Source organism: Gallus gallus, chromosome 4, assembly GCF_016699485.2.
Source record: "Gallus gallus isolate bGalGal1 chromosome 4, bGalGal1.mat.broiler.GRCg7b, whole genome shotgun sequence".
Classification (NCBI taxonomy): domain Eukaryota; kingdom Metazoa; phylum Chordata; class Aves; order Galliformes; family Phasianidae; genus Gallus; species Gallus gallus.
This window is the reverse complement of record NC_052535.1, coordinates 49,534,587-49,562,102: the sequence shown is the minus strand read 5'-3', so window position 1 is coordinate 49,562,102 and position 27,516 is coordinate 49,534,587. Positions and strand designations below refer to the sequence as shown.

The following is a 27,516-nucleotide window of genomic DNA, read 5'->3' as shown; positions in this document are numbered from 1 at the left end:
CCTACGTAGTCCACTAGGACAAGCACATTTCCATAGGTACATCGCTAAACAACAAACTGAAATAAGCTGTTATCGAATGTATTCACCTCTTTTTTGGGCAAAGAAGATTTGATGCTCAGTCCTGCCATTCATACAAAAGCATCCTAAAACCTTTTTTCTATTTGCTAGGCTGAAAGCCTTCACACTATCCATTTTTCAGCAACGGACTAAGAAAAACTGAATGTGGTATCTCAAATGACTATGCTCTTTTTTTTTAGAAGCAACATATCCTCATCACAAAGGTTTTTCCCCTCTCCTCTTCAGCAAAATCTATTATCTTCTCCAGCTCTGTGAGCTTCTCTTACACAAACTCTACAGGTTTATCTAAATATATTTTAAAAGAAAAACTACCTCTACGAGGCTCAAAAGCATCTAACCTGTAATCACCTTCCTTCCAATTCCCTTTCTCTTCAGCCTAGCTTCAGAAGGTGAGTTGGTAAAGGCTCACTCCATTCCTACGACCTACTGTAATTCATTCAGTGCTAGCAATATATGTGCTATTGTCCATACGACCTTTTAATACAGAAAGAATATATTCTTCCTTTCCTTCTGCAGTTCCTTAACTAAGGGAAAAAAAGAAAAAAAGTAATGAGCCATTTATATAAACAGCAAGTAGCAGATGGATTCCTGAAGATCGGGTTTGTCCTTCCTTCTCTTCTTCAGGATCATTCTCACAACAAAAAGGAATGTATTAAGTACTTGTGCCATAAAAGACTGTACTTACTTCAGGCCTGGGAGATCCTTAACGCTTGCCGTAATCTCTGCAGCTTCAGGAACAAGTTTTTCTACTAGTTCTAAAGGTCCCCAAAATGACTTATTTTGCCCAAGAAAAGTCTTTTTGGCTAGAAAAAGAAAATATATAAAATTAGCCCATTAAGCCTGTGTTGATTATTTATATTCTCAAACATGATCAGAAGTAACATCAGAGCAGTTGACAGAGACGACTGAGACTGCTACTGAGCGAGTACAAAAGATTACTTCTCATGCCCAAAAGTGGCAATTACTGATGCCATTCAAATAAAGCAAAAAGGGTTTGATGTAGATGCCAAAAATAGTTTTATACAACCTAAATATTGCAAGACAACATCCGGTTATATCCAGCAACCCAGACTCACTGCTAGAGGCAAAGGTTTCTCCTAGGGATGTTGCCACTGTTCCTGAGTCATACCCCACACGTGCACAGTAATTTTCCTTCACCACCACATTTCAAGGAAAAGAGCCACAACACTTTGAATCTAACTCCTCTACAGTTTCCAGGGACTTCTGTGAAGGAGGAAAGGATGCAGTGAGGTTTCTAGTGACTCCTGTATTTTAAAACTGGAAACTAATTTACAGAAGTAAGGAAACTGAGAACTCGGCTAACTTAAAACCAGCAGTAGTGACATCAGCAAACGGACAGATAAACAACCAAAGCCGCACAGTATGAACACCTCCTCCTTGCACAATTATGTTAACCAGCATAGGCCAGCTTTGCCCATGTGCAATGCCAAATGAAGCTCTTTAAAAAAGCATCACAGGAAGTATGTACAGGTGCTGAGAGGAAATTTAATACCCCTCACTTTTCATCTCAAGGCAAGCACAGCAAATCAAGAAAATTAGCATAGTCCTTAGCAGTTGTAGTTGTTTCATACATGAAAACTCCGTGTTTTGTAGTTAAATACAAGCTTTGCTTGCCATTTAAAACAGCAGCTTAAAAGATATTAGCTGCACTAAGTAAAAATCCTCAATTTCAATAGAACTACACAATGTTGCAGATCCTCTTCCAGCAAGAGATGCATTGCCTCTCTGAGGAAGTGCAGAAAAAAATGGAGTCATGAGTTTGCTGAGGAGGCAGCTTTAGCCCTGATGACTTAGTTATACTTGAGTCACATCCAAAAGGCTGTTTTAGAAGTGACAAGCAACTGCAACAGTGGAGCTTTTCACCTGCAGCATTACACCTTCAGGAGATTTCCTCCTTTTCCTGTGCCCTGTCAAGTCACCTGTGATCACAGACACCCTGCTCAACCTCTGCTGAACACCAAGCCAGACTTTTAAAACTAGATCGCTCTCCTGCTCCTATGCTGTGACAAACAGGCCAGGAGGGCTCCTCTCAAGTAAGTTTACCTTTCAAGCCATGTTTAAGGCAATGCTCCATCACAACGAAGAACTGCTGAAGAGGTGCATAGTCAGAGTCCAGTGTCCTGCCCAGATTAAGCGCTGATTCGATCAACCCTTTGATACTCAGTTTTGCCATGTTCATCAGGTTCATGCGTTCATTAGCCATGAGATAATTAGGATCTATAGAAAACAGAAGAAAAACACAGGTGAGTAACAGAAGTTTTTATTACAATAAGATATCTCATCTCTCTTTTCACCTCTCAGCACTGAAGACATTTTTAGTGGCAGTGATGGTTTGATGAGAGGTGGTCTCTTCAGTCTTTTCCCATCAAAAGCATAACAAAAGTGCTTAAGTATTTTAATAGCAATAATAAGGAGCATGGCTCCTTTTGACAGCTTGCTTTCACGTCTACCATACACAGACCTTCCTCAAGACTATATTCTCCCTCTAACATTTCATAAAAACTCAGACATTTATACTCGCTAGCTGTCTCTCACTGCAAGACTCTAGTACTCATTCCCCAAAGCACACCCTATGTGCACTTACAAGAGCACTGGTCCTGTAACCAGAGTGAAACTGTCCTACATCTACAAAGTGTGCTTAAGCTTTAGGCCTAGAGACAAACAGTAAGAGAGACAAATCCCTCCTGTTAAGATACAGTGCCGCTTGAGCTGCAGGTTTTCTGTTTGCATCTGTTCCACCTGCAATCTTGCACCCAGTTCTTGAGCTAAAGTTCCTTGGCACAAGTAGCTCCATCTTTGTAAGGCACATTTATCCTAGGGATGCTGTAAACAGCTGCATACTGTTAAACCAATTTACCACCTTCACCAGTGAGTTTATTACACTCAGTAGAAGAAAATATGACCCTAAGACATCTAGAAATGGATGCGTATCCAGTGCTTAGATATGTCATTTGCTGTATTGACAGAGCATGCTTGCATTTAGCAAGCAATTAAAACAGACACCCAAGCCTTAACTCCTTCAACTAGAAGGATGTCCAAAAGGGAGCTGTATTTCTATTTCAAAAAACAAAACAAAACAACAAAAAAAAACAAGCCATGAAAATAACTACAAATTTAAGCAGTGGAAGAATTTACATGGCTGTTCCTGCTGTCTCTGCAGCCTACTACCATGCAGACCTATCCTTTGGGGCATTCTCAAACTCCTTATGGTCCTCAGAGACTCTAATTCTTTAACGCACCAACAGCTTAGATAGGTTACTGTGTCTCACCCTAAAACATCCAGCATTGCTGAGAAGGAAATGCAACTCCCATCCTCAAAGTAAACTCTTGCAGACGTGCATGCTTGTCTGCAGCATGTTTGCCACTGAGCAGATATCAAATCTCTACCAGACACAGACTTAAGGCAACTGGGTTGATCACATAACCTCTTGTCTACAGAAGTGTGAAAACTTGATTTCTCTTAAGTTAAAATACAACAATTTGGTCAAAAGAGACCATGGGGTTTATTTTTCCCCAGACAACTGCAGTGTCCCAGAGGACTTGTCCTACTGATGAAAGCCATCATTCTGCTGATGACTTTCATCAAAACTCATCAAAACTGATACTGGTGATGCCAGCTGCTCAGACACTGGTGAACACAGCCTCTTTGCTATCTCCAATGTGCTTCCACTGCAGTGAGGCACCTGGTCAGCACCCTCCGGCCAAAGACAATGCAAGGAGCAAACCCTCATAGAACCACTCAGCTATGAGAAATCACATTGACCCACTTTCAGTTTTGGTCACATCCTGCAGGTTGAAGAGCACAACAGGCCCAGTGACCCAGAGCTGATAAAACCAGTACTTAATTTTATGACCTAAAACTATATCCGAAACAAGCAACAAGAAGAGTAGCTGCTATTGCCTGATTGAGACTTCCTATGCCAGAAAAAAGGAGATGATGAAAGGCACTTCAGGGTTAGCAGAGGAAAACCAACTACTGAAGTGGAGACGCAGCCACCCCTTGAAAAAATACGAAAGGAGATCAAAATACCCAGTACCCACGGGTCTAAAGCTAGCTGGCACCCAAGGTGCTGATGGCTCATTACTGCTGCATCAGTTTTGATGGTCTGTCCGCCAGTGGATGGGTTGTTTTTATCCAGGATGCTGACGGCTCAAAGAAATACTCTGTGGCATCACTCTAGCAACTCCTGTGTATCCCAACCATTGAAGTTAAGGGCTGTGAAAAAATCCAGCTCAGGGAGACTGACTGGTTGTGGCAGCTGCCACCATTCAAACGTGATACCATGGCTGCTTTTGCTCTATCTCTTCAGAAGCAGGTTAGGACAAGGCCAGCCTTCTCACCTTGCCTCTCCTGGATGAAGCAGTACCCCAAGTCTCCTCTAAATTTCACTGGAACCATCCTGGCAGGTCTTGCACACAGGAGCTCAAGGAGGGAAGACATGAAGAACAGGAAACATACTGACGGTGCTGAGCAATGCCAAGTGGAATTGCCATCGATCAACAGCCATCACTCTAATGTCACTCCAGGCCATGCCTGCTGCCATGGAAGAATGCCTCTAAACAGAGAAGTCTCTAAACAGACAAGTATCAGACAAGTTCAGTTGTTCCTGTGTGCACCCATAACGGTTGCCTTCTAAAAGCATGAGCATCACTCTAGCATTTGATCCTACCACAAACAGAAAATTATGCTTTGCGTTGGTACCATGATTCAAAATCCATGTAGAACAAGCTCATCTACTAAAAACCAGCCAGCTCCCTCCTCCAGTACTTCTGGCAGTTTTACTCCATCTACAGCATGCCTGTGCTTCTGACCAAGGCAGATAAACCAGCAAAAAATCTCTTATCTAATGCAGTTTTCACATGTGCCCACAAAGGAACATGGTGCTGAGGTAAAAGAAAACAAGAGGTTTAATATTTAAATACGTTTTGAACATGAATTGGCTGTTTCCCTTGCCAGGTTTTAAAGAACAGCCCCTGTGCATGGGCACACTGCATGCCACTCTCAATAATGAGATGAGAGCTTTTCAAAAAAGAAAAAAAGCTGCATCTACGTCACCTTAACACAGCTAACCATCAACTATAACTTAAATCTCACCAATAATAACAGCTTCTGATTCTTATTCCCTATTGGGGGAATGGCAAGATACAGAAAGATGGAGAGATCTTTATCTTTTCTTATCAGTACTTTTCCCCCTGCAATAACAGCCCTGCTGCAGCACAGAGCTGTGTGAGCAATTCATTGATCTCACCAGTAGCAAGGCAGGTGTCCAAAGTTGATTCTGCTTAAGTGGCAAATCAATCATAAATACAAAATTAAAGAAACTACCCAAGATAGGCTATAACCATAGCCGAAGTAAAGTTTTCTGCGTAGCTATGTTATATGGATAGATTCCAAGAAGACTGCTCAGCGTTAGGATGCTGCTGCTGCCTCCTGCAGACTTATAGTAAGGTTAAAAGATACCCCATGCATTTCGAGGCAAGATGTATGGCTATCTGCAGGTCAAGGGTCTCAGACTGCCACATATCAACTGGGGTCAATGCAACTCAAGTTTAAAAAGAGAAAGCAAAAATGGATGCGTATATGTTCAAGACAATCAGATACTTCCAACACTCTTAAAGGACAAGAGCTAATGAACATGAGAGCATGAAAGCACTTAGTTAAAGAAGGGAAAGCAGGGCTATATGTTCATTTGAAACTAAAGCCTGCAGTCATGGTCTGAAGAATTAAAATATCATTTCACTGAAGGATGTTTTAATCACGCTAACAAAATAAAGATTGCTTCTTCATCAGTACACTGTGAATGATGGCACTCTACGTATGAAGCTGCAACCCTGCCCACAGCACAGGGTTGGAAAGAGGTGATCTTTAAGGCCCCTTCCAACCCAAACAATTCTGTGATCAACTGTGATAATATCTCAAAGACGTACTCACAATACTAAACCCTAAATAAGGCATATCCTTGTTATACGCGCTACAATGTACACAATCTTAAAATTGAGTCTCAAAAAGCAGAGTAAGCAGGCAAAGATGAGTTTCCCACAGTAAGACTGTCCAGGATAACAGCCATCTTCTGCTTTGACAGACATCAAATGCAACTGACATCCTATTGAGATCCCCAGCTTGTGCCAGCATCTCCTCCAACTTTCTGCCTTGAACAGCAAAAAGCTCAGCCCGTGTTCTACCATAAATGCCATGCTGTAAACATTGAGAGTAAAACCTCGGCCCTTACACTTTGTCTTTCAATGTGATTTGGATTTCAGTTCAAGTGATCTTAAATTCGAGACGATATTGCTATTTCAAAATTGCAGCTTCTAGATGATGGACACTTTTGCTAACCAGCAGCCTTGAACACGACCACATGCAGTGGTCAATGGTAGCATTGGGCTTGCATTCCATTAAAATGACAGGTGTTAAATAATGAGCTGATCCTGTTGTTTCCCTAAAATACCTAATTCACACATTGCTAAAGATGTAAAACTGTGCCACAATCATTCACATGCAAACAGCATGAAAAGCAAACGTTCCTGAGAATCTTCCACGAACAACCTTTCAAATAATCTTGGAATCAAAGGAGCCCTGTAAAATCACAGAATCATTAAGGTTGGAAAGACCACTAAGATCACCTAATCCATGGGTGTCCAACCTTCCAACTTGCCTGGGCCACGTGGAGTGAAGAGGAATCGTCTTGGGCCACATATGCGTAAGTTGCTCCGAAAGTAATGCCTCCTGTTTATTTCCCTGGAAACTACAACAGCTACAAAGAGCACAATATTACTACTAGATAGAGCACATTCTCAGCTACAAAACTCTACTTTTCCACACAGTCACCAGCACTGGCTGTGCATTTTCACCAGTGATGATCAAGAGCCTGCATGTTGCATTCATACAAATCAGAACCAGTAGAGGTGACCCACTGTCACTGTTGCCACTGCTGAAACACACCATCAACGTTGAGCAAGCATCAGTGAACGTCAATGGGTGCCACTGTTTCCAGGAATTCAATGCCACCCCTTTGCTTCGTATGCACTTCCACATCAGACGCCACTGTGTCAGACTGCCCCTCTGCTGCCATCTGTCACACAGCAACAATGTGTAATGGAATATTGGTGGGAAGGTTCGACCTCTGCTGCTGTACCTCCAGCATCCACCTCCGACATCGTGGGCCCATGTAATAAAATAGGAGGCACTACTTTCGGAGCAGCCCGCATAAAATAGACAATTTTGTTAATATGTAAGTTACAAAAATTTTAAATTTAACATTTTAAGAACAATACTTTTTAAAAAAAGAGGAACAAAAGCATATAAGGAGTGGGATATTTGCCCTTGTTTTTGTGAAACTAACACACCAGGCTGGTTCGATGGCAGTGGTTGCAATTCTCAGTGAGCTCTCAGGTGTTCATCAGAGATTTTTAATGAAATTTTACTCTTCATGTGCTTCATCCTTGATAATTGTTCACATATGTGTGTACTGACAAAAAGCCATGACGTGAATAAGGTGTGGTTGTGAAGCGAGGTGTCCTTCTCTCTGCTAAGATAGGGATTATGAAACTCTAGAAGAGAGACACGAGCAGATTTTTGAGTTGGATATCTGACAGCAACTCCACGCATTCCGTTTGAACATTTGCAGGCAATGTATTTTTATCAACTGAAAATGGTGTCACAAACATAAATGGATGATTTTTTTCGGCAATCTTGAAACGTATTCTCAAACTCCTTTATCAAACCAGAAAGCACAGCTGCATGTACCGTTGTGACCCACAGGTTGGACATGCCTGATCTAGTCCAACTGCCAACGCATCACCATACCACTACACCACGTCACTCAGTGCGACATCTACCCTTTTCATGTACCTTGGAACCTGAAAGTCAGGAAAAAAGACCAACAACTTAAATCTGTGTAGTAGTGACTATTGAATCGTAATCGAAGTAGTGACTATTGAATAGTAATTCATCAAGATTCTCCATACAGCAAATCCATTTTAAATCAAGAATCCAAATCTGAACTCTGCTTTGTATGGAGGAGAAACAATTCCTTGCAAACAGTGCATGCTGTGCTCAGATTGACTGAGACCCATCAGTGATGAAGCACTGGCTTTCTATGCAAACCAGCCAGCTACCTGCAGTGCACTGAGTTTCAGTTCAGCAAATTCGCATTAGGAAAGACATTAGTTCTAGTTGCCCAGACTCTGAAATCGTGAACATGTGTCTAATTTCAAATAAATGCCTAAAGCAAATCCCTAGATGAATTAAGGACTCGAACCGCCTTGTTCCCAGCCTCTGTTCTGCCACACTTCGCAGCGCAGAAGGTGAGAAAGTTCCCTGGGAAAAACCGAAGCTGCCTCCGTGCCTCTTATTGACAGGGAGTCAAGAAGCAGCAGCACAGCATGCATTTCTCTTGGAATAGTTCCTTTAGATCTCCTCCTGGCAGCCTCAGGTCTCCCTACAATTCCTGCACACTGGGGCACGGTAGCCGAATTTGAGCTGCCATCAGGAGGCTGCCAGGAGGAGGTAACCAAGGTGTGGTGCATGCTCCTCTCTCCTCCCACCCGGGTATTAACAGCCACCACATCCAGCTGAATGTCTCAGTGTAGTGAGTGGGGGAGAGAGGAGCTCCTGCAACCTGAGCTATTTGCTTTCTTACCTGATCCACAGTCCTTCATTCATGAGGGACAAACAAGCTGAAGCAAACTGAGGCTACCCAGTGCTGCAAAAGCAAACAGGAGCTTAACAACCACATGTATTTTCGAAGCTTCTCTTACGTCAGTTGAAATGTACCTGGCACCTCCTTATATTCCAAGTCCCCACCAGCCTTCAAAGCAATGCACATCAGACTACCATTGTGAGGAAGAGGTGATACACCCTCTGTTTCTCATAAACCCCTTAGAAGTAAGCAGCAATGAAAAAAAACCATGGATGTTCACAATGGAAAAGCAGAGGCATGTATATTTCTAACCAAAAATGTTATATTCTACTAGCTTTTTTCTTCTGCATTCAGAATTCAACCTGTCTACTCTGAAGGATGGGATAAACTGGAAAGCAGTTGTACCAACACCAGATTACAAAAATGACATCTCGTTTCCTGAGAGAAGCAGCACTTATTGAGTTCCCATGGTTGCCTCATTTGTTCTTGCTATTATGCTCTTCATAATTCAGACACTGATGGATCGAAACCATCCTCTGCTAGGCTCTCATGTGATGGTTGGACTGGATGATCTTAGTGGTCTTTTCCAACCTCAGTGATTCTATGACTCCTTGTGTTTGCTTTGGGGAGGAAAGCATGCTCCATTACCAGCGAGGGCATACAGTGGGCATCTAAGGCTTCCAGAAAAGCAGAACGGGGTGATGGTCATGGCAAGCAGGTACAAGGGAAGACAGACAAAAGACAGACATTTTGAATGTATCTTTGAAATACATTTCACCACCACCTCACTCCACAAGTGCAAAAAGCCTTTACGGCATTTCACAGGGGAAAATATAAAAAGCACCTCAAACCCTTTTCTTCCTTAAACACCAAAGGAAGGAAGCTGGAGGTGCTGGGCAGAAGGAACTGTTGTGTCAGGAGACAGCACATCTCCCATGGCTGAGAAAAGCCAGCCCAGTACACCAGCACTTCAGGCAAGCATGTAACCAAGCACGGCCGTTCAGAAAGGCAGCACCCACAGAAGGCTCTATCAGAACCTTACAGAACCCAAAGGTTCTATTTAGAACCTCAGGTCTTATACAAATGTGCTCCATTTAACTGTATTGCTTGGCTTTACCAGGTGCTATACTATAAAGAAACAAATGCAGGTGTTTGGTTGGTTGGTTGTTTCTTTTACTTATAAGATCCTAACAGTGATAATTAGACCAAAGCTGAACAAAACACTGGTAAGAAAACAGCCGCTGCACTGGTTCAATTCACAAATTGGCAAAAAGAGCTGAAATGCATCTGCTGACATTATTCCTTTGGGGTTATCAGTACGGAAATAGCAAGACGTGTGCTCTTACGCCTTGTGGATGTCAACAGCCCCAGTCTTAGCTTCTAATTTGAGATGGCTGCTCTTAAGGAATTTGGCCTTCGTAGATATATGCCCCTATTCACTCTTCTACACTGAAGTCTATATTCTTCCTAATGATGAATGCTGAAACTTCTCAGCCACAAGAGGAAAACCTCCTTGTCTCCAAGAAGCACATTAACCTTTTGCTGCGAACACGTCCAGCCCAACCACGCACAGCCACGTTTAGTCATTTCTACAAGGTCTCACTTTGACATTTCCGAAGTATTTCAGAAACTTCTGGGTGATTTCTGAAATCTTAATTAAAATGTAGCTCCTAAACACTGCTGTACCTTACAAGGTGCATTTATATCAGGATCAGGAAAATAACTGTCCCAGAATCCACCTTATATGAGAAAACTAGCCTGCCCGTTCACTTCCTCTACCTTCAGCGGAAGGTCCAAAATTGGAAGCAAGTTTTTGGTTGGTTGGTTGTGTTGTGTTGTTTTTTGTGTGTTTGTTTTTTTTTCCCATAAGCAACACTGTCAGAGTACATCCGTATTTTCCAAAAGAGATCAGTAAGAACCCAGAAACCGGCACAGAACCCATGAAGGGACTGGTAAAGTTCAGTGGAAAATCCTTCACAACAGCCATTTTAAATGTAAATTAATACAATTGAAAGAGCAACACATAAATGCGAGTGATCAAAGACATTTTCTTTAGCACACTAACAGTAGAAACCCAACAACCAGCACACATGGCACGTTCTGCTGCGAACCTGGTGCAACCAGACAAGCACGGTCAGAAAGCCACAGCTATGAGCACGGGAAAGGAGAACTGCATTTTGCACCCAGGTTCGAAATCATAAATCAAAAGCCAATGGTGAGTGGAAATAATAGCTGAAAGATGTTGGTGTGGCACGCACCTTCAGTATCATCACGCAATTGCTCCACCACATCTGTCAAATCCTCCCAAGAGTCTTTGCAAACAGCAAAAAGAAAGGAAAAGAAAGAAAATGTCATGCAAGCCATGATCTAAAGGAAAGATTCAAAATCAAGGTATAAGGGAAGGATAACTGAAAGGGAGATTCACATAATACAAAACTCAGTTCATATTAGCAAGAAATTTGCAAGACAAAAGGGTTTGTAAAAGGGTTTGTTAGTCTGCACAAAGCAATACAGAGAAGCTTTTTTTTTTCCAGCTCGAGACAAATTAAGGCAGCCTTCAATAGAGCTTCAGAAATTTTGTTTTTTTTTTTTTTTTGCATTAAGACAATCAATATTGTAATAAAACACATCCTAGAAGGAAAAGCAGGAAATACATTATTTTTTTTTTTTTTACAAGATCAAAGCACTCAACTTTTGGTTGCAACTTCAGCGTATGCTTCAGTTTCTTCCTACCCGGCTCCCAGAAGAACCCCCAAGATAAGAGAGAAATCCACAGGAAAAGCACACATGGCAGCTCTGCATGTTTCAGGAAAATGACACGCCGAGGACTTTTTAAATAGGCTTTAGTGGAACACTGAACTCTGTTACAACAAATGAGAAGCGGTGCAGAGGTGACCCAGCTTAGCCCAGACTCGGGTCACCGGTTTCATGCTTTGAAATGACTTTGATTCACTACAGCCTTGATCAGAAACTCCCCCCCTTTCTCCTTGCTGGGAGCCTGCAGGTGGCTGACAGGCACGGGGAGGAGGTATGTGTCCCAGGAGAGGATCAGGCAGGACAGGGAGAACTTGTTTCAGCGCACCCACTAACTCCCTACTTTTGAACCCACAAACAAAGACAGACAAAGCCCCAGACGTCCGAACCCTGCCTATTTGCAGCTCCCTACTTACATGCCTGCTCTCCTCGGTGCTAATCTGCTAACTGGTGAACGTCCAAACCACAAGAAAGGCTCTATTCCCCTTCACACACCAACTGTGCCAAAGTCCCGAGCAAAGTACACATCCTGCTAGGACCTCCCTCCCTCCCACGGAAAACCTATCGCTAAGCCTCTTGCCACAGGACTCAGCGCCAGCAAACAAGCAGCACATTCACAGTCACTACAGTTAAAGAAAAACACCCAAATCCCACCAAGAGCAGTAATTCAGCTGATCCCCAAAAGCCTCTTATGCTGCAACTCTACTGACCAGCCAGCACCTTATACTCCGAAACTTTTATTCAAAGAGGTGATTTTCAGAAGTCAGTTTAGCACCAGTTTTCTTCATGGTCCAGAAAGTCCCTTCTGCCTGTATGGCTAAGCACTGCTGCAATAATGAGAACAGTACAAGACAACCAACCCTTCGCTGTGCCCTATCAGTTTATCCATGTGAAATTGATCAACTGCTTTGCCTTCAGCAGGGATTTCTCCTTCTCTTGTTAGGGGGAGAGGGTGAGTGCAATCAGACCTCCTGTCCCTGTGCTTCTTGCACATAGCTGGGAGTTCTGCTTGAGAAACTCCCTGCTATTGCAATAGCAAAGCACTGGTGATGCTCCCCCTGCCACTGGCTTCACTTTTGGTCTCTTATTACAGGCGTCAAAGCCTCCTGCAGTCTCAGGCAGCTTTCCGTAGCTTAGTGCAGTGGTGGATGGACATCTCTCTTGCACTTCTCCAAACACCACTGAACTCCTTCTTTGGAATGCCACAGACTGGATTACACGGCCCATGGGTTACTTTCAGCCCTTTGCCTTTGCAAATACTTGGGTGATTCAAGAACTCCTTATCTGCGCAAACCCTGTGTAAGACATCTGTATAAACAAGTTCTTAAAGCTAATATTTTCTAGCTATACTTCTAGTATTTCTAAAATTAAATCAGGTCAAAACCTAGGTGCACACATGATCAGTTATTATATAGCACTTTCCACCAGATGTAAAGATCAAATGCAAATTGTGATCATCCCATAATCCCTACCTGATTACTGAGATCAAACATCATCAGTGAATGCTCTCTTATCAAATATTGAGGGCTTTCTTCCTTAATCTCAGGCACAAACAGTGAAGAAAATCTCTGAACAGATATATCCATATATATATGTAACAATTAACTTGGCAACGTGTACAGAGCCAATTGCCACGTATCAGGAGACCTTTCACATCTTTCTCACTGTTGATTCTGCAGTTTCAAACCCCTCTCTAAGTGCACCACGTAGGCAACATCTATGCCAAGCATTTAACACCTCTGCTCCCCTATGTCTTTGCTGAACTCCAGGTCCAGCAGCCACCCAAGGCCTCCACCTACAATGACAGCTGTGACAGATAGCAGTGCTCACACACGGAACAGGTTTTTATTTCTCATCACCGTAAGAAATACACAAACTAAATTAGGTCAGCAAATTCCAAGCAGTCCAATCCCCCCCCAGCCCACACACATCAGGTCTGAGCTGAATGTTTCACAGAAAGGGGCAAGAAACCTCAAGTGACTGCTGGCTACAGCTGAACAATCACCTCCTCCTTCACACTAAAAGACTAAGGCTTGCACTTTCATTGAGGAAAACAGTGAAATGAAACAAACTCTCAGCAAGCAATTCCTGTAAAGCTTACAAACAAACGTGTGGATATGAGCAACCTGATGTGGCTGTATGTGCTCCTGTCCACTGCAGGGAGATAGGCCAGATGGCCTTTAAGGGTCCCTTACCACTCAAACCATTCTATGATTCTACGAGATGTCCACAGGAGATTCAATTTTTTTTATTATTATTATTTTTATTTTTAGAACAGGCAATAATCCTCTCCCCTTTCTAGTGAGAAATTCATCCATTTCCACTGGCACTGAGGGACTATGGTATCTGCACAGATTTAGAGGAAAAGGAACAGACTGAATTAGCATCTCCTTGCAAATCTGTGTTCACTTCCTCGTGCATTTGACTGAGGTTTTGCATACATTTATTTCATGTCTTCTTTTGCAGTGCACAGCTTTCTCCACTCGTCTAGAATATTTAACAAAAAAAAATCTTCTTAAGAAAAAGAAATAAACTGCAACTTGATGGCTCCCATGCTCCTCCTCACAGTACACTTAAGATCAACTAAATACTTTTGGTACATTAGTGATAACACACCAGTGATAATATGGATACCAAGTTTAGACCCAGAAGAAGTCTTCATAGAAGAACTGCAGTGGGGAATTGAGTATCACACTGCAGCAAATGCACAGGCATTGAAGAAACAGAAGCAATTTCATGACCGATATACTAATATGAAAATCCTATCCATTATTCTAAGAATAATACATTTTGAAGTTATTTTCTTAATGGCTGCAATGTCAGCAAAACAGAGATCTCAACCGGTTGGAACACAAGAGCCAGTCCAGCAGCAGCAAGGCCTGTGGTTGGGGGTTGATACATCCAGCTTCACGCTAGGGCAAGGAAGCCTTGATTTCATACTGCTATTAAACAGAAAGAGTTCTTTATTATTAAGATCGAAATTACGGGTCTAGCACAGAGTTGGGAGTAGAAGCCAACTAACACCATACCTCTCTGAAGCCCAGCCAGCTGTGTGCCCCAACACAACGCTCCTGTACCTTCTGGCAGCCCCCAGCACGGTTATAGAACACCCAGCAACAAGTTGCCACACTACTAAGCAGTGTCACAAAAACATACTACATGCAAAAGCTGACTACGTGCAGGGGAAGCCAAGGCTGTGGATTCTCATGCTGTGGGTAGAGTGGGGATAAAAAAAAAAAAGCATCAGATTCATTTTACAGTGCTTCTGAACAGGTGTCTCAAGAGAAGGAAATGGCTCGAGTTCCAAAATACACAGCAGAAGCATCTCTGTGGTATTTTAAATAGACCTAAACAAGTGCTGAACATGTGTCCTTTAATAAATACACAGCTACACATAGACCACAGACCACTACTCATAGACCTGAGCTACACAAAAATGTACCTGTTTCCTTCAAACTGCCTCCACAGAACACGCTCATTAAGAAATAACGTGCAGCGAGCACTACCAGCTTTAACACAGCATCTTAAGACTATACTGGGATACCACCTACCAGCAAACTCCTAGGATTTACAGTAAACCTAACAAAAGAACTGCAAATTCCCCAACACACACTGCTTCCCAGTCTATGTGTTCTGTTCACATCTGAAGTCACTGAACCAGAGAACCAAGAAGGCTAGAAAAGACCACTAAGATCATCCAGTCCAACCCCAGCCCACCCTCACCATGCCCACTGACCATGGCACACAATGCTACATCTCCGTGTTTCTTGAACACCCCCAGGGATGGTGACTCTAACACAACCTTGTGGCAGCCCGTCTCCACTCTTCTGGAGAAGGCTGTCCTAATACCCAACTTGAACCTCTCCGGGCTCAATGTAGAGCCATCTCCTCTCACCCTATCGCTGTTACCCAGGAGAAGAGGCTGACCCCCAGCTCACCACAACCTCCTTTGGGGCAGCTGCAGAGAACCATAGCGTCTCCCCCGAGCCTCCTCTTCTCCACACTGAACCACTCCAGCTCCCTCAGCCGCTACCCATAAGTCTTGTGCTCCAGACCTCACAGCTTCACTGCCCTTCTCTGGACACACTCCAGAGCCCTGATGACTTTCTTGTAGTGAGGGGCCCAGAGTTGAACACAGTACTCGAGGTGTGGCCTCACCAGGGCTGAGTGCGGATATATAGAGTCATTAATCCATCTGTAAGAAGAAGCTAATGGGTCAGAAAAGTAACAAGAAAAAAAAGAATAAAAAAAGACACCAATTTTGAGAAGTGAAAACAGAGCCTGATACAGAAAGTATTTTGGCTGCTCTGAGAAACCTGACCTGAATCTGCCAGTTTTTGTACAGACGCTTACACAAAGCATTAACTGTGCTGAAGATTTACAAACAGGAAAGCAGCTTGGGCTCCCTATGTTCTGCTTACCAATAAAGAAAGGGGTTATTTCTAAGGCTGCCCACAACGGCTGCTGTGATACATAGGGAAGACGTCAGCTAAAGGCCAAGAGCAGGAAAGACAGTCACGCTGCATTCAGGCTGTCTCTGTGCACTTCTATCAAACCCCCTCTGCTCCTGCCTGGTGATCCGCCACAACTGACAACAGCTCCGCAAAGCAGCAGGAACAGCTGACACGTGGGAAATGAGGCCTACAGAAGAGCTGATGAGTCGGTTACGGCCGAACAACATACTGAGGAATCGAGACAACAGTGAGCTAAATCTAACCAAACTGCAAAGAAAAATGGGCAAGCAACAAGGGGAGCTCTCTTGATCCTCTTCTCCTCAATACACAAACACACTTCTTTCATTTAAGCACCAATATCCAAAGCGCTCCGAGGTCTTTTTCCTCTGGAAGGAAAGAACACTCTGCGCCTCACCAACAAACCACAGCACTTCTCAGATTCACTCAAAGGCACTCTGAGCAGTAAGTGGAAATCTACAGCAACCCCAGGTATAACCAGAAGTTACAGATAGTTGCACTGTCAGTTATGCCGTATCATGCCCTAAAGCGAAGAAGCACCATCCATGCTAGTGGCCAGAGGGATGCTAGTGGGAGTGCTGCCACATGAGCTCATTACAATGTAAATTATAGGATTATTTCACTGATTTTAACTTTTAATCCACTGCTTTGAACATTAGCTTGTCTTTTCTGGACCAAAGCATCCCACAAGTGAAAGTGGGAAGAGTTTTCTCAGAAATACGACAAATTGTATTCATGCCTTTTTTCCCCTCCTCCTTTAAGGCTAACATTCTCTTTCATTGCGTGGACAGCTAATAGTTTTACCACTAGAAAGAAAGCTATAGTCATATTATTGTGTTTATTTACATTGCATGACCCCCTTATTTATTGCCCTAGGAATGAGAAATAGTACATTTAATATGGAATAATTAAACTGGTGAATAAACGTATGCATGGAGAGAGGTAATGAGCAATTCTTTTCCTTAGATTTGCAAATCAGGTGGCTCATGAGGAGCCAGCAACAAAACGGACAACCCAAAGAGGGCTTCAGCATCACGTTGAAATCACGTGTGACCCAAAACCCCAGCAAATGGCCTGAGCCCACAGATCAGAACAAAATGATTTAAAAGAATTTAAAACCTACTGCCTACCAATTGAGACAGACAGCCTGCACGCGCCAGAAACAAGAAGTCAGTTCATTTCAGCCTGCTGTTTCTGTCTGGGCAAGCTAGATCCGAAACTGGAAGGCTGAAAAATGGCTACCAAAACTGCTTACCAAACACATTCTCCCACCCTGCAGCGCTGCCACGTGCCTGCCTGCAAGTCACAGAATTACAGAAGTCCCAGCTCTCCTTGCAGGGCAGGAGACCAAAAGAGAGAACACGGCGTGCTCGGGTACCGATGTGCCCCTGAGAGCCTCTGCTTGCCCTCTGCTGATGCTGCTGACCCCAGTGCGGTCTGCTCTCTGCAGATAACAGTTGCTTTTATCTATTTCTTCCAGCCACGCATCACACACCGACTCAATCCCTGCACTGGCACGCTGCTCCTACTGCCGCTGTTCTCCCAGTCACTGCATCTCACCCAGCATCTGAGCATCCAGAGCTGAGGGGTGTGGTTCGTGGGCCTGGGCTGACGGTTGGACTGGATGATCACTGTGGCCTTTTCCAACCTTAACGACTCTTTGAACTGCTTTCTTTACCTCGCCTTACAGCACCAACAGCTTGTGCTTTCATCACCATTTGCATCAACTTCAATACTTTATAGTGAAAAAACTTGCACTGCTATGAGTTTCTTTTAAAGGCTGTTGCCATCACTGACTTTAAAAGGTGCTGCTCCTCGTTCGGAAGCATTAAGGTCACAGCCTAAAACTTGACCATTAGTCCCAAGCCAGAGGCATTTTAATACACGTAAAGAGTTGCACTGTGCTAACACAAAGAACAAAGTCACAGATCTGCAACAAACCACGTACTTCTGTATGTATGTTTGTTGACCTGCAACAAACCAGGTATGCACACTGCAACTGCAGTTACCAGGACTACAGTCCCAGCACTTGCACAGCCCAGCCTGGTACGAGCCCTCCCATCACACAATTTGGACCAAAACAAGCAGCACTGCAGCTCCCCAGCCCAAAATAAGGCCGTTCTCACAGCCTGCAGTTCCTCATAAAGAATGCTTATTCAAAGCAGAAATCTATCACGCAGTAAGAACTGGACAAGCCCATTTTGCACCTTCTCCAGAAGTTCACATCAGTGTTCAGTCTTGTCTGTGCAGGCACTGAAACACTTGACGTCTTTCCCAGCCCAGTCCCTAAGGGTGCCTCAACAATCACTACATCTGTTACAAACAAACGAGTACAAAAGCCAATTGTGCAGCATTTTGCCACTTGGTGATGCCTGCACAGCACAGTACGCTCCTGAGTTCCTAACTCAGAACCGTTGTTTAAAAGCAACAAGGTCAGCCCTGAGAACAGTGAGCGCCAGCTGCCTCTGCTTGGGGAGCCCTTGGAGCAAAAGCAGAGTACAGCACCCGCCTCCAGCTCCCTATAGCACTGCATTGCCGTGAGCTGCCACTGCCGAGATATCATCTGAAGGCCCTCTCTCACACTGGAACTAAAACACGGGGTTTTGATGGGAGATATCAAACCAGGGTAAGCAAGAATCACTTCCTTTAACTTCCTCTGACAGGTTTAAACCACATTTCCTACGTAACCTGCTCGAAGTGTCGATAAGAACAAAAAAGAGAAGAGACAGCAATAAAACCAATCCCTACTTGCGATCTGCTTTCACCAGACAGGAAAATGAATTACTGCAGCTTTTTGTTTAGCAGCAATCCAGTTTTGTCAGTTACTTCACTTGTTTCGCACTGACTGTGGTAGAGCCTCAACAACAACAAAGCACCTTCAAAAATACAGAAGCGGAGCGTCACACTGCAGCCGACCACGTGAAGCAAAGCAGGAAGGTGTCGGGCCTGCAAGATGTACAGCTGAAAAGACTGTACCACTCCTGGGAACCCAGGAGGAGAAGCCACAGATCCCAGGTTTCCCACATCATTCACTGACTGAGTCATCGCAGTGTCACATGAGAGCAGCCCAGCAGGCCTACAGACAGCGAGCCGGAGGGAGGCAGGATGGCAACGGGGCACAGCAAATCAGTGGAGAGAGCCCAAAGGCAAAACCTTTTGGGAAGCAGCAAGAGCTGAAGGACAGCAACAGGGGGCTTCAAATCCTTCTTTCAGATGCATAACGGTACTACATCCTGATTTTACCTCTTGACTTGTAAGACAAAAAAAAGGAACTTCTTGTTATGCATTTGGCAGAACTGCTGGGGTCTTCGTTGTTTTTTCCTTCAGTTCCTACCTTCCTACATGAGAATTACAGGGAAGCTACAGAACAAGCCCAGGCTCCCTTGCTTTCTCTCTCAGAGGAGCACCCAGCAGCTGCAAGCTGTCTTCCTGTCCCCTCATCCCCGCACACACAGAGGACACAGGAGCAGTGCTGATGCAGTAACAGCAGCTCCAACTGCTAGGGATAAAGCTGTGTCAGCTTTCCTGTTATGAACACTTCTTTCTGAGCTTATCGTCTCTGATAATAACATGATTTGGGTCAAGTCTTTCCAACAGGCAACCTTACGTTATAAATGTGTAAATATCTCCACAAAGGTCATTTTCATACACCTCTCTTTCTACTCATTTTTGACATTAGAATCAATATTGCAGTGAAATAAGCAAATACTGTTTTCCAGCCATCCCCTCCTGGTACCTGCAAGAGACTGACTATAACAAGAGCATTTAAAACGATTATTTTTGTCGTTTGGGAAGCCACTATTAGCGCTTTCACTGCCTGCAAGAGTGCAATTTGTATGCTATAGACACACATTTTCAACGTATTTGGGAAAGGTAATCCAGAAAAGCTTTAGCCCATGCACTGCAATCATCTACGTCTATCTTGCCACGAGTTTGACTGGAGTAAGAAGGCAAAGAGAGAGAGAAAAAGACTCATATGAGAACAAGGACCTAACTAACAGACGTGCAGTGTGACAGAGGGGTTTTCCAGGATATAGCAAGAAGAGAGCCCTAAACTGCTCAGGTAATTTACTAATCCCAGTGTGACAAATCGTAAGGGGGGCTAGTGTTTATCAGACAGACAGGGGGAGAAGGAGACAGAGGGAGAGAACAAAGATCAGTCTATCAACACTAGAAGACAATGTTAAAATGAAACCAAAGACCACACAAGACTGCCCATGTCCATGCCACATACAAGAACATGGAAAGTGGAAGTCAGTTGAATTGCTGCACCCTGGGCTCACCCTCCACTTACCACTCAGGATCCATTTTCCTGAGCCTACAGCACCTCTCTGAAATGCTGGGATGTGCTTCAGAGGGAACGTCAGCCTCTGCTTTTGAAATCCCTCTCTAGTCCCCCACTTGGCAAGCAAATCCAAACCCAAGGGCTGCTGCCACTCAGTTAAGTTTAAAGCTCAAATTCTCACAATTTTAGCTGCTGCATCCACAAGACAACAATAGGGAAAGGTGTTACTGATCTGACAAACCCCATCAAACGGGCCAAGCAAGGCTACTTGGTGGAATCATACTTAACTAGTAACAGAAGACAGTCTGGAGCGTAAAGATGGAATTCCCTCAGGGGAATGTAGGACTGAAAGATGCTCAGCATCCCCCAAGTGTCACTCAGAAGCCAGCAGTATTGCTGCTTAAATTACCCTGGAAGCACGAGGCTGCCTTACAATCAATTTCTGCAGGAATTTTGCCCTACCAAGGGCAAGGAGGAGATGCAGTGCGTGGCTGTCTTCTCCACTTCTGTCAGAATTCAGAAAGCTTTCAGTTCTCACTTCACGTGGCCTGGTGTTAAATTGTTTTCACCACCAGCCCAGATTACAAAGCTATTTTCAATAAAAAGCAAGAAGTCCCATACCTCCATATTTCATGCTCCCGAGCCATACTAAACAGCAGCATGCTCAAGAGAAGTAAGGGGCAGGACTTGTGGTGGCATTATCACCTGACAATAGGCACAGCTGTGCAATCACTTGAGGCTTTCCAAAAATTACCCACTGACCGTAGGCAGACAGAAGTCAGCATGCTGCCAGTATGCTCTACTGAATACACACCACGGTATTTCCCTCCTGAGACACAAACCTGATCTTTCCCGATACATTAAAAAAGAGAAAAAAAAAACAAAAAAAGCACAGATCTGTCTCTGTTAAAAGGGTGGATTACACCAGACAAGAGCAGTCTGAAGCACTGAGCTGGCTCTTTGGTACATCACACGGCGTCCAGGTGCTGCAGGCAGGACAAGAGCATCTCATCCCGGAGACACCCCCTCCCAACTCTTGCAGCAGCAGTAACAATGCGGCGGCTGCAGGGATCCCGAGGCAGCGAACCGGACCGTACCTTCATGGGTAGGCTCTGGGTCGGGGGTCAGCGAGATGTCATCCAGCTCGCGCAAGCAGAGCCACTCTCCATCCATGGACACTCGGAATTTGCAAAGATAGATGGTCTCCATGGCAGCCTGAGTGATCTTGTCGGTGGTGGGGGTTGGCATGTCGCTTTGAGGCGTCAGAGCAGACATGATGACTCAGCTGGTACGACAACAACAGGGAAAAAAAGAACTAAGAAGAAGAGCTTTTGGAAGAAGAAAACAAGAAATACCTTGCTATTATAGGTCAGATATGCTCAGGATCGCACAGACTGCTTTGGCCTTTTCATATATAAAGCAAGGTAAAAACGCCGCTCCTTCACGCTCGTCTGTTCCTCCCTCCTCCCCGTCAGCTGTCGTTGTCTTCGGATACGCTAAAGGCAATTGATCCTAAGCAACCACAGGAAACCTGGCTTCTGCATCAAAGGTGGAAAAAAAAAAAAAAGATAAAAAATATATTAAAAGAAAAAAAAAAATGCAGGAGGAAGAAAAAGAAGGGCTTCCTCTGATGACTGCCCAAGCAAAAACAAAGGAAGGACGTAGAAAAAGATATCCAGGTTTGCTGAAACGAAGCTGCTGGTGCCTTTCTTGCCAGCTCAGGCAGGGCAGCGAGTGCTGATAGGATTGGTTGTGCGCAGTAAGCAGGGTGTTGACCAAAATGGCTGACTAATGAACTGAACTGAAAATTCAGGCTCATGTGACCAGCTGCTCCGAGCGTGGGGCGAGCAATTCCCAGGATGCTTCGTAGGCGCTGCTGATGCAGGGATGGCAATTAGGTCTCATCATCCCCAGCAGCTCCTCATCGGGCTCCGCTGGGCCATTTCCGAGCAGCACGGCACCGATTTCTCGCCAGCTGCCCCCGTGCTACAAAGAAGAGCAGCACAAGGAATACAAAGGGACATCTGTATTCCTTTCACGCGCTGGATGCCGCTGCACGAGCGAAGTAAGTACCTTTGTTTTCACAGCAGGTGTGCAAGTTGCAGTTCCGTTGCATTTCTGCCGTGCGACCCCCTCACGTGGCACCTTTGAACTAGGATTTCCCGTGCACAGAGGAATTTTAGGATGGATTTATCCACCCAGGGGAACGACGAGGAAAAAAAAAGAGCTCTAGAGCTAAGCACTTCAGTAATGTAGGATTAAGCCGTTTTAGAAGGGCACAGGCACACCGGAGAACAGCGAGGAAGAACACAAACATACAGAGCTACGCAACAATCTTAGACTTTAAGAGCATCAACTGAAAGCAGGTGTTGCTCAGGTGAGGCTCAGGATGAAGCGTCACCTCTCAGCAGGCACAGAAAGGGGTTTTCAGTGTCTCAAGAGCCAAACGGCAGTCCCGTGCAGACAGGTGAGCCTCCTCCACGTCTCGGCCCACGCACCCCATCCCCGGGGCACAGGAGGCAGCGCTGCTCTGTGCCAGCCCACTGGGAGCCTTCTTATCCTCAGTCACTGTTCAGCCAGGGACGTGACGCAGGATTGCTGCCCCCGTCAGCTATGGGACGGTTCTATTCTTGCACTGTGGTGTGTGGCAGAGTGCAGGTGGGCAGCACCCATCTGAAATGGAGGCTCGTCCCCACCACCCAGCCAGGGAAGCGAGCAGAAGCTGAGTGTTCACCAGCAAAGCACACTGATGGGAACACGGGGACCATTACTCACAGGACCCCAATTACTGACCGTATGCTTTTCCCTAAATTAACACCAGAAACAACGTGTGTCTGTTTCTAATAAAGATGAAACAAAAACTGATCACTTGATACAGAAATCAGAACGTCGGCTCACATAAGCTTTCTAGAAAGCACTCATTATGTCAAAAATTCATCATAAAACCGGAAAAAAAAGCAACCAGAAAGTTCACAGGTATTTCCACCAAGCAAGAGGAAGCGGCTGCTATCAGTGCAAACTTCCTGCTTGGTGCACAGCATTCGCACTCAGCACCTCTTTCTCCCCATTAGGCTAAAACAAAGAGCCATGCAGCACGTTATTACAGCGATGGAAAGAAGAATTACGTGGCAGATGACAACGGTTACTATTGTTCCCTCTCTCTAAGAAAGAACGGCCTTGATAACGCACGCTGGCACGTTAGCTCATAGTGTGTTTGTATGTCCTTTCAACAGTAAGCTCCAGTCTCAGCACTCACATCTCACTACTCCAAAAACCAGCGAGGGTTGTCATGGGCAGCTACACAACGCTGCTCCCTCCGCTCTCGCTTTCCGAAGCAGTCCAAACAAACAGCAAATCATCAGGGTAAACTCTTGAGAGTCCACAAAGTACCACGAGCTATTTCGTACGCTGATGTATGTAACTGTCAATTATAACTACTGGCTGTAACCCCGCCGCTCCCACTTCAAAACAAGGGCCTTCCACTGGATTCAGCACTGACGAATGACCCACGCGGAATGATCACAGAGGAAGTTTCTTTAGGTATTATTCTCCTGGTGTCCTTGTATGCCATGTGCCGCTTCTGAGCATGAAGAAATAAAAGCAGCCGCTCCGCCCTTTTCAGCCCGGGTGTGCTTTCAGACCTCCCTTATGCAACGGTCCTGCTCTAAACACTGCATAGGGATTTTTAATTAAGGAAAACTGAAGCGATGCAGTGGCACGGGCTGCCCAGGGAGGTGGTGCAGTCGCCATCCCTGGAGGTGTTCAGGAGCTGTGGAGCTGTGGCTCTGAGGGACGTGGTCAGTGGGCATGGGCTGATTGGTCGCATCTGATTTTATTAAAACAACAACAAAGCCGCACAACACAAGAGCCATCCTGGGATCTATTGATCTGAGAGCCTTTTGCCCCCCCATCTGGAAAATGGGACATTAAACCTCCACCCCCACCCCGGACCCCATGCCTCAAAGTTTCAAAGCAACAAAGAATCACATAAAACAGCAGTGTCACGTATTTGTAGCTTCCATAAAGCCTTTGAAAAAGAATCCCTCGCAACTTGATGCCAAGTGCTACAGCTGTAGGAGGGGTTGGGTTCAATGAGTGGCCAAGTGCAGGTGTAAGGGAAGAGGAGGTCAGTTAATGAAGGATCACTTCCTGAACCTCAAACAGGTCAGATGGCTCGCAGCAGTCCTAGAAAAGTCTACTATTAACCACACTTTGGCGAAGCAGGATAGAGGCTCTGGCTAGGTTACAAAACACAGCAGTTGGCAGACACGTCTGAATTTTAGCACTTCACAGTTTGAAAGCAAACCATTCCACCATCCAGCAGCATTTCAGATCTCAGTCGTACCGGAGAGTTATTTCCAATTGATTCAGCTTTTAAAATGAAAACGATGGAGACAATTACAAAACAAGTCCCCAAACCCCCTTTCCGACTCTAGAGGGCACCTTCGAGTCCTTCTGCTCCCAGCACGCCCAGCCTGCCGCCACCACGACCTTCGTTCTTTAGCACACAACTTCCCCCATGGGCTGCACGGGGGCTGCACAACAGCCACGCAGCAAAACGGCAAAGTTGGCAGATGAGGTTATTGCTTCAGATGACTGCACGACTTCTGGTTATTTAAAATCGCAGGAGACCAAGGAACCATTAAAAAAAAAAACTACTGACATTACACAAATTGGAACCGCTGTCAAAAGGAAACTATCGGATGGTAATGACTCAGATGCATCACAGAGCTGTGAGCAGCTGCCCGTCATCTTGAGAGAGGACAGGAGCAGGTAACTCCACGCAGACGAGATAAAAAAAATTAAGGTGAAACACCAGCTTTTATACCACAGCATAAGATAAGCATGAGTCACAAGCATGTCTGTGCACGCTTCTGTGAAGCAGGCTGCCCGTTTGCGACCGGTGCGTAAGATCAGCCAGCCCGCCATTCCAGCCCAGTAAGGCAGCTCCCACGCTTCTATGTGGAGCAATCCTGGTCTTCCTATTTTCTTTCCTGCTAGGCAGAACTCTTAGCGGCAGATCCAAGAACACAACTTCTGCTGTCTCCTGCCCTTTGACTCCAGCCCACACCAACACAGCACCCAGCTGCCCCGTCTTCCTTTCAGTGGCTGTGCCAGCCGTGACCACCGCAAATTGGTATCAGCATTTCTCCGTTTCCTGAACAAGTGACAAACTTTGTTCTCTTATTACTGCCAAGTACAGAGATTTAAGGGATCAAATACCTCTGGCAGGCTTTGAGTGGGAGCGAGGAAGGCAGCATAATCAAGTTGCTTTCACAGCATTCAAGAAGAATTGTAAGTATTTACTACAGCTCAGCACATTTAAGCCTTCCTCTCGTTCTCCCTCTGACTGGAACCATCTGTATCAAGAAAGCAGGTGCTGCTGGCATCAAAAGCTTCCGCAACCTACTGCAAACAAACACTACTTCAAATAAACCTTCAAAACATTATGCAATATTGCCTCTCCACTGCGTTAGTCACTATCCCACTTTAACAGGCAAATATCAATACAAAGAGATTATTTTCAATGTAACTTATGGAAACGGCAGCGAGGAGAAGAACTCATGATCTGGCAGGAAACACCTTTCACTTAAATCTCTTCTTTCAGTCGACAGCTAAGGAGGGAGGGATTAGTCTTCACAGAGTACATCACATCTCTAATCCAGGCACAAGATGCAAAAATAGCCTTCTTCGCACTCCTCAGCTTATCTTAACTGCAAAAATAACTGGAGCACTGAAGAATGAAGGGAAGCAGATGTGACTGACCCCTTTGGGTACTGCTGCAGAACAAAGCAAGAGAAGTCAACGCTGAGAGTCACATGCTATGGCAATGTGCACTCACGGCACTGCAGGGGAGCCTGTGGCACGGGGTCTGCAGGCCAGCCGTGGCCTTGCATGCCTAACAGGCAGGGCAATCCTGATAGCCCAGACCACTGTTAATGGCACCACACCTCAGAGCTGCACAGAGGAGCTACCATTCAGAGGAGGTGCTGAGAGCGACACCGTCTGCAAGGCCACGTACTCCACAGGTAGCCGAGAGCAAGGTTAGCACTAAAACAAAGTCCTTTCTCCTCCAGAGCCAAGCTCTACCACTGCTTTAACATCGGTCCCGAAGCAGCAAGTGGACAGGCAGAACTTGGAAGCAGAGCCTGCTGCTCCTACTGCTCAGCAGTGAGCAAGCAAAAGCTGCTTTTCCAGAGACACAAGAACCAAAACATCTTATAACAGCAGGCACGATGAGAAAGTTGGTTTGCAGACAGAACGTGCTCCACAAGAAGCAGAGCACAGTCCATGACACCATGCAAATAAATCATGGCTCCTGTTCCCTTCAGACACAGCCATGACCGAGCGGGCTTCCACATCTGATATTGTGCAGGCAGTTATTACTTCTGAGACAGAAAAGTGCAAGGGAGTTTCTAGATACCTTTCCTAGGGCTCTTCCCAAAGCTTACGCAGCCCACCAGTGCTGTAACACCAACACAAGGGACGACGCACTGCTCAGAGGTAAGGCTGTACACCGACTGCTGGACACCTCGAGCAAACGAGCTCACCTCAGCGCCTCAGCTTCACACATCCGCACAGACCCTCCACAAAGGAATCAGAAGAATTCAACGTTTTGAACTGCATAAAGTACCACAACAAAGACTAAATACCGAGTCACAGAATGGCCGGGGTTGGAAGGGATCTCAAGGATCACGAATCTCCAACCCCCCCTGCCACAGGCAGGGCCACCAACCTCCACATTTAATACTAGAGCAGGCTGCCCAGGGCCCCATCCAACCTGGCCTCGAACACCTGCAGGGACGGGGCATCCACAACCTCTCCGGGCAGCCTGAAATACATTTTTTAAGAGCATGAGAGATTCTCTTCACCTCAAATAGCTCGCTCCCTCCTCACACACATATCACACAGCTACAGCGAGGAAAGGTTTCCCGATTAGGAAGCACCGGTTTGTAAAAAGGAGGGTTTTGACAGGAAGTTAACGGCCTGAATGACAGCCGAGCAGGGTGGGCAGGCAGCAGCTGGCAGCAGGGGCCCTTCCTGTAACTAAAAACAAAGGGAAGTCATCTCAGCGGCTCCCCGTTACAGAAATCGACTTCTGGTCTCAGCGGTCATAGCTTTGCTGAGTAATAGCTAAATAAAGTGCATTCGCTTCAGAAGGAGAACAGCACAGCCAAAGATACGCGCTCCAAAACAAACGGGCTGCGAGGTCTCCGAGGGCCACACGACGCTTCTCGGGAGAGGGACGGAAACCTGTGGTTCC

General features: G+C 45.2%; 1 protein-coding gene across 25 annotated transcripts in view; it reads right to left on the bottom strand.

Moving 5' to 3' along the window:
* RUFY3 (RUN and FYVE domain containing 3) overlaps positions 1–27,516 on the bottom strand; it is a 58,569-nt gene that overhangs the window by 22,014 nt on the left and 9,039 nt on the right. For 4 of the 25 annotated variants that reach the window (XM_046940818.1, XM_046940819.1, XM_046940816.1 and 1 more), the window contains 4 exons: positions 21,350–21,537; positions 11,000–11,053; positions 2,143–2,316; positions 764–881 (listed from right to left, as the gene is read on the bottom strand). In XM_046940818.1, coding sequence (XP_046796774.1) covers positions 764–881; positions 2,143–2,316; positions 11,000–11,053; positions 21,350–21,527 — 524 coding nt within the window. In that variant the 5' untranslated portion in view covers positions 21,528–21,537. Of the gene's footprint in view, positions 1–763; positions 882–2,142; positions 2,317–4,440; positions 7,921–10,999; positions 11,054–11,433; positions 14,596–15,433; positions 15,575–21,349; positions 21,989–22,325; positions 22,399–27,516 lie in introns of those variants that run through there. The other 21 variants (XM_015276412.4, XM_015276413.4, XM_015276415.4 and 18 more) reach the window with 14 other exon arrangements.